The sequence below is a fragment of the Prenolepis imparis genome, unplaced genomic scaffold (assembly GCF_030444845.1).
Source record: "Prenolepis imparis isolate NDT839.2.m4 unplaced genomic scaffold, iyPreImpa1.0 SCAF_15, whole genome shotgun sequence".
NCBI classification, from domain to species: domain Eukaryota; kingdom Metazoa; phylum Arthropoda; class Insecta; order Hymenoptera; family Formicidae; genus Prenolepis; species Prenolepis imparis.
In genome coordinates this window covers 1,977,854-2,000,247 of record NW_028141173.1, presented here as the reverse complement: position 1 = coordinate 2,000,247, position 22,394 = coordinate 1,977,854, and the positions used below count along the sequence as shown (strand labels likewise).

The following is a 22,394-nucleotide window of genomic DNA, read 5'->3' as shown; positions in this document are numbered from 1 at the left end:
CCGAAATATTCCGATATACACCATTATTCCTGCATTTCACAAAGGAAGTGCGCCTATTATAAGAGAGTACGCGTATATACAGTGCGCAGAATGCCTTTAAAGCGCGGGAGATTATTCCGATCGACATATATCTCGTGCATTTTTAACTTGGTATATTATATAGTATAATATTGAATTTCACCCGGAGCGGATATGTGTACATATAAACTCGCTATTTTATGTTCCGGCTCTGTATTGTAATCCGCGCTAAATTTTTGAGCCACGTAAAACGCGCGACGGGCGCGCGTGATTACGTGCTCAACGCGAGCAATTTTATCGTTCTCGTCGACGACGACGCGCGATCTCCCTCGGAAATCCCAAATGACATAACAAAATAAATGCAAAATCGCTTTCGAGTGGCGCTCTCGAAGCGAAATATGATGCGGACGCGAGGATTTATGCGGCTTCCGTGATATTTCTCATTTAAAGCCATTTTATTTCGGATCGATCGAACGCGACATTTTCGTCGAGTGCGTCGACTGTCATTGTTTTAAAATCGTCGGAACGAAGACAGGATATAGCAAGATCTCGATGGCGAATGCATGAAGGAAATGTGTATTTGACAGCTGACTAGATTACGATCGTAAAAATTTTCGTGATGTGTACGATTTTTCTCTATAGTCGAAAAATGTCCCCAACACTATACATCTCTTTAGCAGATATAAATTTTATTATTTTTTATGTACCATAGGATCTCTATATCTATATTATATCGCGCGTTATTTCTTGATAAGCTTCTTCTGTCAATTTAAAAATGAATATTTTTACTGTATAATAAATTTCGTGATATTAAATTAGACTCAAATGAGAACCGAAGTTCGTATGAACTGCGTAACGTACGTATTTATTAAATAATGGTAATAAGCGTTTAATTAAGTAGTTGTATTAAATTGATTTGTTAAATATATATTCGTTCCTATAAGGCATCTTCGCAGAACTCATTTTATATTCAACGAGCGTTTTATCCTCGAAAGGATTTATGATACAAGATTCTGAAATTTATGTAATTACCTGGTTTTGGGCGTTTTGCTCGGCCATAGCTTTCTCCTTTGCTTGCCTCTTGCACTTGTACCGGTGATTTTGAAACCATATCTTCACCTGCAAAACAAACAAAAAATAATTAAATCTTCATTGAACATATTAATATTGCACTTTGTGCTTTTACGTTAAATATAATCGAAAATAGAGAATCCTCGACTTATCTAAAAGAGGCGCAACAATATGCAACGATATGATCTTTTTTGCTTCACGATTGATAATGAAATCTTATCCCTTCAGTTAATTTCAAGTAGATTTTACACCTGGAAATTTTTAATTTTAAAAAAGCTCGGTTTGCGTGTCTGGAGATATCTTAAAAAATACATAATTCTACGAAGCTTTAAGATCAGCAGTGTCGAGTCGCTCTTATGTCGGAATAAAACGGATGACATGTCTCGTAGGCGAACTATATCTCGCCAGGTAGGGTCCCTGAAATGTTTTCTCAAAGGCGGGGGTACGGGCCTTTGTCAAACGTGCACTTTCAACCGGCCTCTAGCTATACATATATTCCGATCCTCTAAGTCCGTAATCCACAGTTAGAAGTCCGTGTTATTTCTTCGAGAGGGGAATTTAACGCCTCGTTCACTTTATGCGGATACTTTCGATATGCCGTAAGGAAGGAGAGAAGAAAAAAAGAGACCTACGAGTCTCACAAAAGACTTCTATCGAGGCTCCCGCACTTTATTACGAATTTTACACGCGCGAGAGTTTCGAAAACAATTTCATTCGACTATATTCTGAAAATTTACCTCAAATCTTTTGTCAAATTAAAATATCGTATTTATATCTATTGCGTATATACATTTAAAAAATGTCTTGACATCAGTAAATGGTCTTTCGATTATTTCACTCTTTATCACAAATTTAATATTGATTTTTCCTTAACGAAAATATCAGAAGGAGAGCGATTTTTATACGATATTACTTATCCCTTTTTTGGCAATTTAAAATAAAATATAGAATAATTAATTTACATATTTACATAAACTTATGCTTATAAAATGGAGGAAATTTTTGTGGTGTTTTGAACCGACATATGTGTGTGCGTTCAGCGAAATCTATTAAAAATTAAATCAACCGGTAAGATGTATGGCTCGCTGTTTTCGTGGCTGGACAACAATGTGCGAATACGATTAGACCGCCTCTGTGAACCGTGCATAATGCATATAGCGCGGATTATAACGCGCCTCTGTCATAAGCAGATGTCGATCCCGATTTTGTTCAGGCGGCTGCGCGGCCTCCCCGATCGCTTAGTTCAATTGCCGTAAAAGCGGCCTCGAGCGACCCTAATCGCACGCGACTGCTCCTAGCGAAAACTCAAAAAAAAAACCGCCTTCCCTTTGACTAGACTAAAAAAAGAAATTCTTCGGTTAATTTTCGTCATACTATCAATTAATTAGAATTAATCAGAACAAGGAAAAGAGAGAAAATTATAGCATTTCTTAGGAAATATTTTTTAAATTATGCATTATTTTGTGCGTATCGCACATAAATTTAAAATGTACTATATCCAGATATTAAGTTTGAGAATGAGTTGGAGTTTTCACACTTAAAAATTAGTCAGACGCCAGGATTCTCGATCGACGCGATACTAAACTCGGTTACGTGCGTTTGATTCGTTTTGATTCTTATCGTACCGGTCCGTGGAGCGCATATGTTACCGCGTGTAACCTCCTCGTCGAGTGGCTGTTGTTATGGCGAACTTCGTTCCGTGAAGCCGTGCAAGCAACCCCCCCATTATATATCCGAGTTGCGTGTGTCGGGAATGCAATGAAAGCACTTTAAGGGGTCCGTCCAGCCGATCGCGTCTCGAGAACTCGCCGCCGTCTGTCTAATTCTTTGAATATTAGCGAGATCGACTCCACCCTCGAAAATTCCTCTTTACCCCTCTCTCAGGGGATGTGTCGTGTTCATTTCTCGTGGCTAGAATACCAGCGGTCAATTATCTTTTTCTGCTAGTCTATTATTTCATCTGCGTCTTCGAATTCGCACTTTGTTTGCCATTAGATACCTAACTTTATAAGACGATCATAACTTGCAAAGATATTCATAATTAATACTCATATTTAAGAGATAGAAGGATGAATAATTATGTAGAAAAATGGGGTAAATCAAAATCGATTTGATAATAACTATCAAAAATAATTTCTTAAATAAAAGGTTTGTCTTATAGATTCTACATTGACTTTTTCTGTGTTGTGTGTTGCACTGAAAGAATTTTTTCTTAGAATTTACCCCCTGAAAATCATGCTGTGGGACAATATGGTATGGAAAGAATTTTATGAGAATTTCTCTGATTAATATTTATCACAATAAAAATAATATGTATCACAATAAAATATAAAACATGTTTGATTAATTTTATTAAACTGCATAGTAAAATTAATCATAGACATTATTTTTATTCATAAAATTCTTTCTATATCATTTTGTCCCACGATGACCATGATTTTCAGGGTAAATTCTAAGAGAAAATTCTCTGTGTACTTATATTTTTATGTATATTAAAAAATTCAATGTAGATCAAGCAACACATACGTGTTTTGTTTATTTAAAAATAAGTTTAGAATTATCGGCAAAAATAAACTGTGCAAATTTATCTTGAGCAACATTAACGCGAAAGAAACTAGCCCTTTCCGTCATTCGCGTTGCGTGAGTTTTTACGCACGCTTTGTGGCACGACCGGTTTCGCGTAGGGGTGAGAGGCCTTATCTAAAAGCCACGAAGAGGTACTAGACGAGGAAAGTACTCTTTCGCTGCTCCCGTTCGTTAATTCCTTTTCTACCGATAATCCACTCGAGGCTCGTCGAGTTTTCGGCTACGTATGCCGCGCGTCGAGACTTCGAGAGATCTACAAACAGTCATTTACTTCTGCCTCGCGAGCTCACGCGCGGGATGTATGACGTAGGAATTGTGTGTGACGTAGATCTTCTAGATCTCGCGCTTCCGCGCGATTTTAATCTCTTCCCGTCTAAATTGATCCTCTACTTTCGCGATTCTTTTTTCCGCTCAAACGTTCTAGTTTCTAGCGCGACGAGCTCGAAAAACGACGCGTCAGACAATGACGTGAAACAGCTGATCCAGCGTCCAGGGTCTTCAGATGTGTAAGAAAACATTGTTACGACTCTTTCGTAGCGAAGAGAGTTCTATTTATATATTTTTCATATATGTATAATATATTATAATATGAGATGCATTTCTTAACATCTTTGATTGTGAAATAGTCGCTATCACTAACTGATTCTTTCGGTAAGATTTCACTGATTCGCTATATTTATAATTGAGACCATTAATAATTATTCTTTATTTTTATGTTACTATCATTACAGGCTATTAAATTTTCTATTTTATATACAATTTTTCATTCTCACTGAGAAGAATCAGTAAAAATTGATAGTGTCTGATTTTTCAATGAAATCGTGCTTTAATCAGTGACAAGACCTTAATTATTTTCACTGATTCAGTTTAAGAGAGTCCATTCATAACTATATAAGTATACGGACACGCTGCACATTTCCAGTTCCGATAATCGTGTAGGATTTGCGCGTAGGATATACACATTGTATGTATTTTATTATACGTGAACACTTGCACGAGGTATAAATCCAACCGGGCTCTGCGCGCGCGCGTACTTGTGAAAGATTCGAAGCGATCGAAAGCGGCGAGCGGACGCGCGCGCAGCGAATTGTTATTTCAAGGGAACTGCCGTCCGTCAGTCCGTTTGTCCATCTCTCCCGCCGCGATGCGGTGTGTAAACAGGGAAAGTTAAACAAGATAGGGATATATAACTGCTGTGTACGTAAGAAACGCGGCGCGCAGGCATGAAATTCAAGGCTAACAATGTCGACCTCGAACGACAGGCGCTTTGATGTGTGAATTTTGTCCATTGAGTTCTAGCATCTCTCCCGTCACTAATATTGAAAAAAGAGAGAGCGAATTCGAGCGCTTTCAAATAAAATCAAATTTTATTTTACAATACAGGTATTTTGCAGAATTTTTTGATAGCACTATGAAATAAGATCCTCTTTATAGCCGCAGTTATTTTAATTTCGCAAATCTGTTTGCCCGCGATAAACACACGAGGGAGTGCTGGATAAAACAAGATGACTCATTTATGTAATCTATCGAATAATTTATGAATGATTCTTTTTAAATTATAATATAATATAGAGATACGTAATATATAATGTTTAATTTAAAATGATAAAAAATATGTTTAATGCACGTGATTTGTGAAATTTAATATCTTATATGAAACTTTACGCGAAAAACATCAAAAGGTGTCACTTCAAACTGTTATATAATTAAATAAAATGTGTAATATATCTACATGAAGAACAAAGAATGTACAAGAGCGGATTGAATGTCAAATTCAAGCTTTATCTTCCTCATTCCATTCCGCAATTCAGCAATTTCTCTCTCTCGCTCGCTCATTGTAAAGATCTGTGTTATCCCGATAACACGTGTCGCCGTTTGACATTAGTTGGCTCATTGAATGCCGATAAATCTGGTGGGTGGCACGCCACAAAGTCGAGGGTCGCGATTATATCGCACGCGTGTGGTACGAACGCGTCGACACGCGTTCGGGAAGCATCGAGTATCTGTTAGCCTCTGCTCGACAGAGTCGAGCCCGGTAGAGATAGGTGGTAGGTGGGCGACCAGGGATGAAGGGACCGGGACGCTTAGAGTGGACGATTGATCAAGTTAGCGTAACGTCATTACGTCGCGAGTACATCGGGGGTTGACGGCGGGCTTGCCTTTCCCTCCTCCCCCGTTTCCCTCTAGCTCTAGGTACAACAGAGCCTCCTCGGGCAATTTCACTCGACACCAACCTTCGCCCGGATTATCCGGCTGGTGGCCTATACAGAGCCTCGAGCCAGTGGGTGGTTCTCTCGATTGGGGTTCGTTACGGGGTTCGAGACTCAAACGAGCCGTATATAACAGTCTCTCTCTCTCTCTCTCTCTCTCTTATGTCGAGATATCACCGCGATTCTTTCTTAAAAAGAGCAAAATGAACAATGTTTTGCTTGCATTTGGAGATAAAATTAAAAATTCGAACGTCAATTTAAACAATCACTGCTTGGTTCGTTCGTAGCTCGATGATGACATGTATTTAACGAAAGCGCTGTCGATATAATGCGTGCGAGATTTTTTTTTCGCTTTTCGAGTCTTAAAAGAGAATGGCACGTGAACGTTTGCGCGCAAAGTGCTCACCCCCGCGTGCGACGATGAACCTGCGCGAATACCGGGGATCAACTAACGTCAAATTATGATTAGGGCTGTTAATTGTCCCGTGTTGACCCTGCTGAGTGGTAGCCCGAGGACAAACACGATTCCGCCTCCCTTTTGTTGTTTTAACTCAATGCCGTCGGTCGGAGATGACTTACCGATTACCCAGCGTGATGCCTGAAAACCAGGGGTCTTTCAGCCCTCAAATAGAAATGACTTTCTGGTTACTGTGAAGCGATGCGTGGAGTAATTATGTGTGTCTAGAGAAGTGCAGTATATATGTATATGTGTATATCGCGTGACAGTGATTTTATCCTATCTTTTTATCTTATTTCACATTCTATTTTATCTATAAATATATAAAAATCGATTAATTTTATGTACTAATTAGCGTATATCTGTCTATAAAAATAGAACATTTTTTATTTACAAGTTTCCTTTTAATCGGAATCAATGTTATGTGTGCCTGAAAACGTCGAAGAAAATCATTATTTTTCCACGAATTTTAAATCTTTAATAAATATGTTTTCATAACTCGTTTTTATAAATCCACTCAAATAAAGTTTATTAAAAAATTTAAGAATAAATTCTTATATATTTACATACTCTTTCTAGTTTCTGAAAAGTATCATATTTTTATTACTATAAAGACTCGACTTCAAATTGCTCAAAGATTTCGTAGATAAAATATAATTACCCCGTATTATTATTTGATAAAAGAGAACGCTAAAGGGTATTACATCTCCATCGACACGTAGATCGCGTATTTTTTTTATCAGTTCGAATTTTTAAATTTTAATGTCTTCAGGCGCACGCAAGGATGGCGATGCGATAAAGGGAAAATGTCGTTATATAAGGGATGCTGATGTTTGCGGTCCGAATATATGCACCCTCACGGCATAGGTGCCGAGAATGCGTTCAAAGTTACAAAGAACTCGCTACAGGGCGAAGCACAAAAAACTTTTTTTCTGACAAATTTCAAAAAATTCTTAAACGCGTGCGGAATGTGCATGTATATGTTATTATTGGCAAATGGATATATGAAAATTTATTGTGGAAAGTAATATAAATATACGTGAAAAAATGCATAAAAAATAAGATTTGTATTGCATCATTTCTCTTACGATCTTTGACTGATTTTAAAACAAGATTTTAAATTAAGTTACGTAAAAATTATCTTTATAAAAAAAATATTTAAAGAATTAAAGAACTTTTTAGCCTCACAAAAATATGTGTGTGATTACCAATAAATTTTTTTATCTTTGAGAAAAAAAATTAACTTTAGATATTAAAACCTAAGTAAAAGTAATTGATTAATTAATACATTTTTTAATCAAATTCTTTACAGAATAAAAGTATATTGTTTGTGTTTTGGCGACATAAGAAATTTCGATAAAACCGTCGAAGACAAGATTCGACAACTTTTGCACTAATCTATAGACATGATGCCAGGTCAACCTATGTGCATCACTAGGCAGGTACGAGCGGGTAAAGAAGCAGGAGAAAGAGATGTAATTATGTCGGCCACATTCTGCCCATGCGGATATCGCGGCGAAACGCGGACTGCAAAAGCCAACGACATATTCATGTGTGCGTTATTATGCGAGGGTGCCGGGAGTGCACTTGAGAGATGCGCGCACGCGTTGCAGGACGTTCAATTAACCGCATGCATTTGACAACCAAGAAATTGCTGCTCGTGCGCACTTAAGACGGTCAAAAATTCTCGAAATTTCAGTTACTTATTTTAGCAACAAAAACTTTATATTTTAAAGCGGAAAATAATACGAAAAGATCTCTCGATCTAACGAATCTCTTGATATCACTTTCATAAATATTTTGTCAATCATGCGAGAGAGAATCTTAATATCAAGTGATTACGTATATGTATGCAAATTACTTTGTGATTGAGCTTAATTTTTATTGATCAATATTAGTTCACTGAGAGAATTTTTTCTTAGAATTTACCCTGAAAATCATGGTAATCGTGGGACAACAATATGGTATGGAAAGAATTTTATGAGAATTTCTCTGATTAATATTTATCACAATAAAAATAATATCTATCACAATAAAATATTATTATTTTTATTGTGATAAATATTAATCCGAGAAATTCTCATAAAATTCTTTCATACCATATTGTCCTACGATTACCCATGATTTTCAGGGTAAATTCTAAGAGAAAATTCTGTGTTAGATTAAAAATCTATATTAGAATTTTATGATTTAAATTTTTGTTTTCAAGTCGACAAAAAAATAATCGTTGCACTTTATTCCTCCACTGTTGCAATCAATATAAAATAGATTTAATTTTAATATAAAGCTTAGTGTGAGAATAAAAAAATATACATAGACACATACAGATTTAAGAAACCTGTTGCGATGAGAGTATCGTCTTGAATGGAACTTTCATTAAGGGAAAGTCGACGTGCGCGAAAGTTTTAGACAAGATAAAATATATATTTTAGAGAACATGTAAAGAGAGAGAAAAAGAGACCACACATTGAGATATATACCGAGAATATAATTGACGGATTCTGGACAGAGAATAAGGGGGGTAGGAACGAACAACCCCGTTAATGGCGCCCTTTCCTCCTCCCCTTTCCGGAAGAGGGAAACGCGCAGAGATCGCGCTGTCGATCTGGCGTTTTGTCTCTCGTCTCTCCGATCTTGTCGATGGATCTCGACAACGGCGGTAGCGACGTGTTTACACGGCATTGAACTCGCCCTCTGCTCCACAGGATTCGATCCCTCTTCCGATGCGCGCGCCATGGGGTTGTCGACCGCAGCATCAGAGGGATGAGATCCCGGGGAGCTCGATGTGGTACGCAAACCCATTATTATGATTATTATTCGCGTAGCTAAGTCGTACGCGCGCGACTACCGGAAAGAGAGATAGAGAGAGATCCTCCTTCCCTTCTTCCTCTCGTTACATCCCTTATTCGCGACTTTACTACGTGATTCGACGTTCCTCGAGACGCATACGTCTTCTAAGTCTTCCTCATCATGCCTTCATGAAATTATGAACATTTCCGGGTTCGAGCACGCATTGCGTATTTTAATACGAGTGCAATTCTACATAGATAAATTATATTTTAATCAAGATGATGCGTAATAAAATTAAATTAAATTTGCAAAAGGAGATACTTTTATCTCGGATAAGTTTTACAACAGATTTGATAATAATATTATCGCGCTACTTTTTCGCGAACGTTTCGGATCTTTTCGAAAAAGAGAAGGGATGAAGGCTCCGATAGGCGGATTCGTGAGGGGGGTGAGTGTAATTTGCCTCTAATGCGGCACTCAACACAGCAGCTGGCTCACCGGCCCTCTGCTTTTCCATTCGCCACTCGGCCACAACCGGCAACAGTAGCGATAATAATAACAATACCGGTAACAATGCCAGGAGTGGCTAGGCATTGTAACACCGCGCCGCGCGAAGGACGGCGGGGGAAGGGTGCGGGGGGCCTCCGGGTACTTGGAGTAACAATGCAAGCGCAAAATGGAGGGACACGTACCCATCTGCGTGTGCCCCGTGCCGAGGGAAGAGAGGAGGCGAGAAAGAGAGAGAGACGAGATAAATGCGACGCATCGTCGCGCGCTCCGATATGCATATATCGTCGCCATTTATTGCAAGTTACATTCGCAAAAAGAGGGAGATTTCCTTTTCGAAATGGCAGGCAATCGTTCTCGTCCGCGAGTCTCTCCGCGAGCGTTACGAGATCAATATCGCGTTAAACTACGATTATTATAGGAGATTAAAATGTGGCGGAAAATTACCGGATATGAAAAAATATATAAGATTTCTATCTTACAATTTAAAATTAGATATTTGTTCAAAATCACTGTTCGATCTCTCACACACGCGTATAATAAAATTTATTAGATTTAAAAGACATACTGGAAACATGAAAATGTGTTGTATGTAAAACATAGAAAACAAGGTAAATGCAGTTTAAAAAAAATCAAATATAGAATATATATACATTGTAAAATTAGACAAGGAAATAGAAACTTGATTATATTCTTCGTACACTCAACAATTGTAAATATCAATGTAATAATTTCAAAGATATATGCACAAAAACGCGATTTTTTATATCGTATACAGCAAAATATAAAAATTGCGCGCAGAGAGGAAAACGCGTCAATCGTACTCCGCGATTCTTCCCCTCCTCGTATTTCCGACTTGGGTATTTTTCGCGGCCATCTACCGCCGAACTCGTTATCGCGAAATTCGTACCGTTTCTGTGTTTGTGCCGAGTGCGCCTGAAAATCCCGGCTGATTGCAATCAGACCTCTTTGCCGACTTCCGTGCTTGACTCGAAATCGACTCGTCATCGTCGTGCCAAGGGCCTCGCGCGGACGCTCGACTTCCGGTTTAAGGAAGCCAATCGTTTCCGTTTTAAAGCTCACTCACGAGTATATGTATGCAGCTTTCTTCTCAGACTCTATTCGATTCAATTTCGTGTTTTCCGACAAATGGCAAATATCGTATTTATCTCTAATCAATATTAACAATTAAAGTTTCGCGATATATATTTTTTACTCTTTAAAGATTGATTGCACGGGCTTGAATCTTTATTTCGCGAGAATACTTGAATTATACAAGTATCTAAATTTATACATTAGAATTCAGATATATAAACATATGTATATCGGTGATAAATAAACCGTAGCATATCAATATTGAAATATTAGGCATTCTCTTTTTAAGATCATCTCTTTAAAAGACGCGTCCAGAGTTCAAATAAACGTTAAGACGCTTTTGATGTAAGTTAATTTGTATGGGTATTATTATTACTGTCCATGGAGCGCCACATACATACACATTACGCGATGACAAACGGACAATTCGACGCGCTTATTGTTTTCAAAGGGCTGATAAGTGAATTGAACCGCAGACGGAGGAGACAAACGGTAGACGGAACGATAGACCGAACAAAGGGGAGACCCGTGTACGGACGCAGGATGCGGCCAATGAGCCACGTAACAATTATTTATTGTTGCCAGATTGGATGCGGTGCCGCATCCAGCTGGCCGGACCTACTATCTACGTCCAATGAAAATGAATGCGTTGGTTAAAATCGGCTATCCTATTTGTCCGCTAAACGATAATTGCATAATGCAACGCTTCGTCAAGTAATAAGATAATTATGCGAGATATCTACTTAACGAATTGTTTGTTGTGTTCTCTGACTGATTTACTAAATATAGAGTATATGAATCGACCACTCGAGATTATTCCTTTTTTTCGCACGAATTAGAATAGATTTTTTCTTTACAAAAATACGGAACTTTACTTATCACAATTTTTTATCACGATACATTTTCGATATATTTTAAGCTCTAAATTTGTTAAAATAAGATCTGATTAAAATTTATCGAAAGATACAGTTTTATTATCTATATATTTGTATCTTTCAAGTTCGCGAAGTTTTTTTTTATTTTCAAATGCTAATTATGTGCAAGAATTATTAAGGTTTCGACATTTTTTATCGAGGCATTGATTCGAAATTGAACATAAGAAATCATGTATACAGATATTTTAGAAAAACGTATGAAAAGTTGAAAATAAAATTTCGCAGTGACAGTGAAATAAAAATAAAATAATTATCTTCCGTAACTAATTAATTATGCATTACATATAATTCGGCGATATATTTTACGTCAGAGAGTCTCGAATAAAAAAATCTAGCAGTTGGGGTTTTCGCAGGTAATTATATACGTTCAATAAATCTGTGCAGAAATCGAGGTTAAATCATCTTACTATTAGGATTTCTGTCTCTAAACAAATATACGCGCGAGCCTAAGGTATAAATATTAATCACGTACCTGCGTAGGTGTTAGATGAATTAAAGACGCTAGATGCTCTCGTTCGGGTGCGCTGAGGTACTTTTGCTGCTTGAATCGCCTTTCGAGCTCGTAGACCTGGGCCTGGGTAAAGAGCACGCGCCTCTTCCGTCTCTGCGCGAGGGGGAACTGCATCGCGCCGACGCCCATGCCGACGCCGACCCCGACGCCGACGCCTACCCCCATCCCCGATGACTTGGTCATGTCGCCCATCGACTGGCCCACCGAGCAGCCGGCCATATTGGTCCCGGCGCCCGCTGCCGCGCCCATCAGTCGCGAGACTGCAAAACATATTGAAAAAATCGGAAATGATACTTTGCGTGTGCTCCTTTTTTTACTATGTAAATTATCGCGCGCACTTTTTCGTGACGAAAGATTCCCGAAAGATACGTCGAATTCTCTTCGAGATTAATTTCGATAACATAATCGATGTTATCGAGGTTAATAATCGAAACATTCTCATGTTGTCTCTTTATCTTTCTCTCTTTCTCTCATCTCTATCTTTTGAATTATATATTTAAATTCACACAGAGAGAATTTTCTCTTAGAATTTACCCTGAAAATCATGGTAATTGTGGGACAATATGGATGGAAAGAATTTTATGAGAATTTCTCTGATTAATATTTGTCACAATAAAAATAATATCTATATTACAATAAAATATAAAATATGTTTGATTAATTTTACTATGCAGTTTAGTATTCTCGGAAATTCTCATAAAACTCTTTCCATACTATATTGTCTCACGATTACCATGATTTTCAAGGTAAATTCTAAGAGAAAATTCTCTCAGTACAGTATTATTAATATATTGATATACATATATTTACACACATAATCTAGCTTAAAATAAAAGTCATTATCGAGATTGTATGTCTATTCATTTTTAAAAAAATTCAAAGCTCTTTATAAAAATTATAACAAAGTCAAATATTCTTGCAGAGTAATAATGCTGTATGAAATGCATGCAAGATATACATACGTGGCTTATAAAAAGACGTAAAAAAATTATTACGCGACTTTATCGTAACTTTTTGATTATGTAGTTGGATTATAACACGTTCATATATTTTGTCACGAGTATATACCGGCTTAAGCCAAGTGATTCTCTCCGAGAGCTACCGAAAGCTATATCCAATGGCTCCACGAGCGAGCGGTCGTCTATCCCTTGTCAGTTGGCGAGGAGCTGTCAAAGATGAACCTCGCGCGGACAAAGGGAACGATTTAGGCGCTGCGAAGTGCTACGTCACCGCGGTGCACGGGAGGTCCCGGAATGAAGTCCCGAATTATTATGCCCGCGAGAGAACGAACCGTATTCTCCGAGCCGTCAGGTTGAGCCGAGGGCGAGAAAGAAATACCACTTGAGCCCAGGAACAAACACCGTCAAATTTGTTTACTTCGGCGCGCCCGTCTGGGAGAGAAATCGTGGAGCTCTCCGAAGAGCGTATAAACGAAAGCAATACTATATTATTGCTCGCGCCGAAAAAAAAAACGGTATGGATTCTTTTCTTTTTTTATGTCGAAGGATACTCTCTCCCCCCTCATTACGCGGATATCCGGAGCGAATTGTGCACGATAGCCTATATTCGATAGCCGATTCGAGCACTCGACCATCACCTAGTCTATTTCGGCGCCAGTCATCGGGACATCGCGTCCTGCATTTGAATTAATCGAAACCAAGTTGCTTAGCCTATCTGAAATTTTCCAACAAATAATTTGACAGCGTGCGAAATGTAAATAATCTCTTAACGATATGCAGCGACCCTTTCGAAAGGGCTTGTCTCTCCGAAAGATTTTTCCTTGTTTTTATTCATAAATTGATTTTATTATAAATTTACATGTGCACGAGAAATCTTTCTTTCTGCATAGAGTCGAAATGCAATTACTACTTCGCGTTAATAATTAATGCCACGAGAAATTTCTCGTAAATCACACCGACGACGTAAATTATCACGTTCTCGCGTATAGATGCAAGATCCCTTTTAGGGATCCGCTTGTCAGCGATCACGGAGAACAATGAATATCCGGATGGACGGGATGTTCCGATGTAACTTCTGCCAATATACGAAGGCGGAGATCTCTCTCTCGATGCGAGAGATGAGCGAACAACGCGCGTGCAGGCAACTCGTTAAATAAATTGACGTTTCTTCAACAAGGTCTACCTGTGACCACCGGCGTCGCGCTCTACCCTCACGTCGAGCAGCCGCATCATTTCGAAACGTAATTATGTGGCATGGCAACCGAAGGGCGGGGGAAACCGCCGCGCCTCGGCCCTTCAACTTCCAATTAGGTGACAAAAGCCGAAGATTTCTCGCTCCGAATCACGGACCATGGAATTTCGTGTACCGCCCACAGCGTGAAACACGTCCAATCCCGGGATAAAAGCTATCTCCGCGTTTAATTGCGCATAATTAATTTAATTCCACATGTTAATCGTATAATTATTGCATAATTCCAGGGCTAAGTTTAATTCCACGTGCGTGTTTTGTATCTTACGTAAAGTCGCTTGAGCACGTTACAAAACTATAATTTGCGATGGAGTTCGCAATGGAATTTCATTCGCATATAATTTCTCACATCGTGCGATACATCACAAATGAAATTTCACCATCTATGCGTAAAGAACAGACTAATTAATATCAATAGAGATTAAAACTCGGAATTTGTTTTTTAAGCTTATAGAATTCAAATAAGATTTATCATCTTTTTTCAAATCCTCATGTAATTATATATCTCTCTTCATAATATTATTTCAATATACAGAATCCGTTTCTGTAGTCGTGATTATTATTGATCGTGATAAACAAGCTCGATAATAACGAAATAATCATATTGCTGTTAATGCAGAGTGTAATGTTAGATGTTAGTGTGCGTGAAATGTGGTTTATAAAACGTAAAAAAAAAATTTAATGACGTTATACTAAATAACGTGACGTACACATGAGATCAGAAGCTTTTAATAGAACGTTATTGAAATGCAAATCACGAACGCGTAACAGTACGTTTGATCAGTACAATATATCATTGAAAGACGTCAAACTGCCAATAACAACAATGTTAAGTTAAAACGCTACATCTCTCAAGAAGACTGATAGATTCATGATAAATACACTTACGTGACTTTCGATATAATATGAAAATTAAGAAGTCTATTAATAAATCGCGCATAGGCACGATTAAAATAAACAAAACTGCAAGATTTATTCATTTACGGAATATTTATAGAGAAGCATTTCTGAAAATTCGGAAAATGATTTAATTTTATAATGATTATCGTCATACAAATTATTTTCCACATCACACTCTTCGTTTTCAGTCACATGGACTTCGTCATTTTATAATTATACCGTCGAATGGGAATTAAAAAAACGATGAGTTTGAGCGAAACGCATTTCGCGGGGAGAGCGATTCGTTCGAGGGTTTTTTTGCATGTTTATCTTGCGAGGAGGGCGAGAGGGGACGAGGGATAAGTCCTGCGAAATCGAATTCGAACGTATCCGCGTCCCGGGCCTTTAAACTCGAAAGAGAGAGAAGGAGAAGAGAACCGGTCTCGCTTATATTTGTTTAACTAAAATCCTCCGCGCGACCGTCCAGCGGCGACCGTCGCCGCTTTCTCGAATTCTGGATCGATATATATATATGCGGACGAGAGCGAGATCGGAGGGATCGGAGGACTGTGGCGCGTGCGAGATGGACGAAAATCCACTCTTGGGACGAACGCCTGTTGACACAAGTCGTACGAAAGATGCGGCGCATTGTTGGCCGACGGTGGTAGGTATGCGCGAGGCGCGTTCCTCGTTCTCTGGTGGTGTGGACACTGAAACGCGAAACTCGCGCGACGTCCCGGACATCCAAATGGATGTCCCCCGAGTGTCGAAAGCTTCCACATTTCCCTCGCGGAGAGACACTCTTTCACACGCGCGCCGATCCTTTTATTAAACTGTCCCACTTAAGGAGTATCGTTGTGCGAATCGTACCGCTTCTCTCTGCTTCTCTTTACTTTACGGATAATTGAACCTGAAAGGATGCTCGTATAGGGCGTAAGAATCGACCTTTAAAATATATCTCTTCTCAAGCAAAATACGTATCGGATACCTTGTCGAGGAAAATATTGACATGTACTACTCTATTTTTCAAGGATAACGAAAGGGATTAGCAAAACGAAGATAGAACAATGTGATTCGTATTTATATTTGTATACAGAGAGAAATTTCTTTTAGAATTTACCCTGAAAATCATGGTAATATGGTATGGAAAGAATTTTATGAGAATTTCTCTGATTAATATTTATCACAATAAATATAAAACATGTTTCGATTAATATTTTACTAAACTGCGCATAGTAAAATTAATCAAACATATTTTATATTTTATTGTTATATAGATATTATTATTTTTATTGTGATAAAAATATTAATCAGAGAAATTCTCATAAAATTCTTTCCATATTATCCCACGATTACTATGATTTTCAGGGTAAATTCTAAGAGAAAATTCTCTCTGTGTATAGAAGCTTATTCTGTTTCCCTACAAATATAATTTTCAAAAATTAATTACATAATTTTATTTTTATTTTTCTCCCAATTTTGAAATCAAATATTTTTTATACATCTACTTATCCTTTTCTGTTTAGAGAAACAATAGATTGAAAATTGTGAATGATGAACTCGATAAATAAACGCGAAGAGGCGATTGAAATCAAATTGATTTTTTTAAAGATCTAATCATCTTGATTTTCGTTAGAATTTGGTTTGTGATTGCTCTTAAAATCGAGAGGTTTGAAACGAATGTTCTACAAATAGTACCTATTTATATTTGTAAAAAAACAATTACCTATGAAATATAGATCAAAATATATATTATTAAAATAATTATAATATATTTTTTTCGAAAGGCTACATTATTGTAATCTAAATGCAATTGAATAAACTCCTATTTCCCGGCACGCATAATACTTTATTTATTTGTAAGAAATTTGTATATACTTGTCAATACTTTCGAGATAAAAATAAAATGTAGTCTCCTTCCTTCGTACAGCACTTAGAGACGGTCGTGAACTGAGAGATGCATCTCTTCTTACCAATTAACGACGACGCTTTTTCGTCAGCTTTGTAACGCGAGACCGACGCTCTCATCAATCCCTAAATGGAGCTAAGATATCCATGATCCTGTCGCTTACAAGCGCCGATAAAAGCGTGACAGACGTGACTCTTAAGAGGCCGAAGGAATAGCCGGTTGTGCGAGATAGGTTTTTTATCCGAGAATACAATGTATATACATATATGTGCATACATATATACATAGTGCGTCTTCATTCTCTCTCTTTCTCTTCGGAAGAAAGCATTTCCGGCATTTCTACAGAGTACAAGATATATGAGATTAATTCGATAAATATATCCGATTGACTCGCGCGCGCCTGATTCGTCTATCGTATCCCTAAAGATTTTTACTCGTCAATTTTTCCAACGTCGATTAAATAACAGGTGTGGATCGTTGATGCGAGATGCCGGTTTGCATGTTAACGTATGATCGTCAGACAGAACGCGCGGTCTTTGAGAATATAAGGTACAACACGCCGTTCGTATTCTATGAAACTACGCCGTGCCTCGCCGATAAATACAGACCCCTCGAAACTCATTTAACAGGCTGACAGAATGACTGTTTGCATTCGATAACTCGGTAACGTTTAGCGGACAAACTAACTGTCCGTAATCCGTCGAAGCAGCCACTGAATTAATCAATATGTAGACGAGGTACGCGAAGGCTTTTTGTGCTCGTCGGAGACGAGCACGTAAATGTGAACGTGTGAATGTGTGTGTGTGTAAATGTACCTGATAAAATATTCTCTCCATTAAAAATCGTAAAGCCATTTAAGCGAATAGACGAAGATAACAGAGTCACATCGACATTGAATTCTTAACTGCGAGAGCTTTTCATGAAAATTTAATGGATGGTTCGAAGCCAAAGAGCATATTTATATGCGAAAGATAAAATAAGTAAATTATTTCTTTACGCATACAGGGTGTCAATCGTATGTATTGCACAAATATTTAATAACAAATATATAAAGTATATTTATAAGAACACACACAATATATCTCATTCACATTAATTCTATGATCATTTAGATTTAGACACACATATCGTCCTAAGAAAAGTAATTAAAATTGCATTTATTCTCTAAAATAATTTTTAAAAAAATTTTTGGGATCTTATTTCTTTATTATTAAGATATTAAAATATGTATAAACTTGTATCAGATTTGATTTTAATAAAATGGAGGCTGAAGAAGAGACAGTTAAATTATTAATATTTTAAATGTAAAACATATAGTTTCGATTATATATCGATTACCCAAAATATTGAGTATCCCTACTAATTCAGATATAATAGAAATTCTATATATTATATTTTAATATATGTAGTTATCATTAAAAAAAGAAAGAGATATTTTACAAATATTTTCTCTGCAAATATATTTCTAGATATAAATCGGCAATAATATACGTTATATGTAAAATATGTTAAAATATATATTGATATTTTACTTTCTGTTTTACATTTATAATATATTAAATGTTTCAATAATTTTATTATTCTCTCTAATTAGTAAAAATTAAACTTATTCACTTTGAGCGATTCGATCTGCTGACTAAAGTCCTGATAATTCTGGAGAGGCTCTTTGAATCTCAAATGTAAAAATGATCCCTTATTCGTTATAATTTATAATATCGCCGAACAGTAATATATTTAAGGAGAAACTTGCAAACAATACTTTAATAAGAGCAAATCTTTTTAATTATTTCATAAAATTTGAATGAGATATATTGAAAGAGAACTGTTTGTTAATCGATAATTCGATCATATTAATGCCTTCCTGTTTCTGGTTTTATATATGAATATGCATGAGAGAGAGACATGGTTTTTCTTTTTTTCGCTTTCACAAATTAGCTTCTTTAATTTCTTATGAATCTTTTATATATGCATTTGTTGAAATCATCTTAATTTTTCGGACATTTTCCAACATATAAAGATCCTTTTAAAAATCTAAATCTCTCGAAAAATATTTAGTCTTCTTACACATAAATCATAATTTATAAATTGTTTAAAATAAATTTTTAAAACTTTCACAGAAAATATTATTTTAATTACCTACATAAATTAGTTTAACGTGCTTCGATGATGGATTCTAAATATTTTTATTATAAAGTACAGATTTTCAAATTAAAAATTGCGAAAAAAAGAAAAAAGGAGAGGATTAAATAATATATTTTTATAAATTTTATACTCTTCTCTCATTTTCAACGATATAAATATATGCATTTCACACATACCGTCACATTTCGAAAAATATCAATACTTTTCCGATGCGAAGAAAACCGCGCGTATCATATGTTGAGAAAATTTCAGAGAGATTACGTATACATAGGTACATCCATCTGAATATATACACTGAGAGAATTTTCTCTTAGAATTTACCCTCAAAATCATGATAATCGTGAGGCAATATGGAAAGAATATTATAAGAATTTCTCTGATTAATATATTTATCACAATAAAATATAAAACATGTTTGATTAATTTTACTAAACTGCATAGTAAAATTAATCAAATATATTTTACATTTTATTGTAATAGATATCAGAGAAACTCTTATAAAATTCTTCCCATACCATATTGTCCCACGATTACCATGATTTTCAGGATAAATTCTGAGAAAATTCTCTCTGTACGTTCTAGAGACGTTCTAAAAACTTTCTCCGGAGAATTTCCTCGGGTTTTCTACTCGCATCGGGGAAGCACGAAGACTCCTCTCGTATTAAGTAAAGAAAGGCAAAGGTACTCACTGGCAAAGCGCGGGTCGTTGGTGGCCGGGGGCGCCGGTGCGTACCAAGGATGATGATGCGACGAGACCGCGTGAGACCGCATGGGGTCCGCGGCGGTGGCCGTGGCGCCGACGCCGGGCCCGGCGTGATGGTACGGGGACAATTCCGCGGCACAGTATTGCTGATATTGCGACGTGAGCTGCATGGTGGCGTAAGGATTACCCATGGCGCTCATTCCGCCGCCGGCACTACCGCCGCCACCGGGGGCGACCCCGTTGACAACGGAGGAAACCGGTCCGGGGGTGCTGCCGCCGGGCGTCGAGCCGCCGTGCAACGGCGGGCTGCCGCTGCTCGCGCTCGAGCTACCGGTGTTGCCGCCCACCCGTGCACCGCAAGCGTTACCGTAGGGCGAGGCCTGGGAATGCGTGACGACGCCGACCCCGACGGCGGCGGCGGCGGCGGCTAGCTCGAGCTTCCGGTAAGACTCCTCGATCGGCGACAGGATATCGGTGACGCTGAAGGGCGTCGTGTGAGCACCGCCGGCTGTTTGCACGTGGGACGAGTGTTGCTTGGGCGACAGGCTCATCGCCAGATCGATGCCATTGAGATCCGACAGCAGGCCAGCCTGCTCCAGTTGCGACTGCTGCTGCTGCTGTTGTTGCTGCTGCTGCTGCTGTTGCTGTTGCTGCTGCTGATGCTGATGATAGGTCGTGGCATTACCGTTGCCGCCTTGATTGCCGCCGCCATTTCCGCCACCGCTGCCGCCGCTGCCGCCGCTCATCTCGGCGAGCCCGACGCCGTCGAAGTACTTGAAGCTCACGCTTCGCGGAATGATGAGGCCGGCGCTAGACGTAACAACGGCGTGACATTATGACGCTACTGCGAACGTAGCTCTTCCCCGAGTCTCGGTCGATTAACTCTCGAATTATCTCGCGCAAACGTATTTTTTTTTTTTTTAATCTTGGTTTTGTGAAAATTTTTTAAGTAGTCCGTTCACGCGTGTCACACGAATGACAGTTCACTCGATATATCGACTTGGTTAATCGCGCACAATGACACAACTGTCATTCACTTATCCGAGTGACAGATCTCACGCGACGCGCACAAGATCTCGTTTTTTTTTGTTCACCAACACAGGAGCTTTTTATCTTCCGAAACCGATATAAAACTCGCAATCATCCTCGTCTCTCGTTCTTCCTTCCTGTGATCCCGATCGCGTCGTTTAAATGCGCGCATAGTTCGCGAGAACAGAAATTTTGACACAAGCACGAATATTTCACTGATAGTGTTTAATCAATCTCAGGTATCACGAACATTTCTTCTCAGCGACTATCGAATTCAACATGTTCATATTCTTTCACTGTACATTTTCTTTTTTATATTAATCGACGATATATGATATAGCTTCATTCACGTATTTATAATTGCTCCTTGTCTCGTTCTTCCTTGGTACTCTCTTTTTCTAGAAGCAGTCCTCGCAAGCCGCAATGTTGACGTTGAGGATGAAGAATCGCCTCGATCGCACAGCGTACGAACCACGACCGTCAGAAGAGAACCGTGCGGAAAAATCGATGGCGCAGTCGGCCGGCGACCGACTCGGATGACACCCGGAAGATAGATCGTTAAATCGCTCGATCGTTGGACCGATGTATCGCGCTCTTGCGACTTGGCCTTTCGAAAATCCTGGTGGCACGCGCGAACGTGGTCGAAAGAGCCTGTCGACCTTACACACACGTGGTCGAGGATAGTGGCCGGCCAGAGCCGGCCGGCGGCCGACTGAAATCACACGGAGGTCTTCGAGTCCTTGGATTCCGCCGATAGAGAGACGATGGTAGATGTACCACTCTACGCTTCGCCTCCACCTTCGTCGAGGATACACTCTCTCTCCGTAGGAGAAGAGCCTGCTCTATGGATGGATGGATGGATGGATGGCTGGATGGCTGGCTGGCTGGCTGGCTGGGTGGCTGCCTTGCCTGGCTTGGCTGGCTTGGCTGGCTAGATGGATGGATGAATGAATGGAGAGGACTTCTGTCGGGTACTCCTGGAGAGGTCCTCACGGCCGCTTAGACCCACTCGACCAGCGCTCGCCCGCTCGCGCTCGCTCGTTCGCTCGCTCGCTCACTCGCTCGCTCGCTCGCCCGCCCGGGCACACAGGCCCCGCAGCCTCTCGCGGAGAACCCGTACGACGACACGATGAGTGGAGTGCCCACTACGGAGAAGTGCCTGCTACCAAGAGTCGTGATGAGATGTCCCCTTTTGCGTGTGAGAGAAGGGTTTCCATACGCCGTGGAGAGGCGCGGAGAGGCCGCGATCCGGGGGAAGTGGATGCCGGGAGATCCATCGTACGACCATTGGGCAAGCGTCGCCAATCGGATGGCGCGCACACGCCGCCTTCTCGCTCATTGGAT

The 22,394-nt window shown here is 38.9% G+C and overlaps 1 protein-coding gene across 2 annotated transcripts; it reads right to left on the bottom strand.

The window, feature by feature from the left end:
* Positions 1 to 677: 677 nt before the first annotated feature.
* On the bottom strand, positions 678 to 22,394 carry LOC145945967 (homeobox protein Nkx-2.4). Of its 2 annotated transcripts, none has more exons than XM_083055287.1 (3): positions 20,008 to 22,394; positions 12,142 to 12,449; positions 678 to 1,137 (listed from the first exon to the last, which is right to left on the bottom strand). In XM_083055287.1, the coding sequence occupies exons 1-3, from the start codon at positions 20,765 to 20,767 to the stop codon at positions 1,039 to 1,041; spliced, it is 1,167 nt and encodes a 388-aa protein (XP_082911413.1). In that variant the 5' UTR covers positions 20,768 to 22,394; the 3' UTR covers positions 678 to 1,038. The 2 variants fall into 2 exon arrangements, with proteins under 2 accessions (XP_082911413.1, XP_082911414.1); XM_083055288.1 differs by having other exon boundaries at positions 12,142 to 12,440; positions 20,008 to 22,393.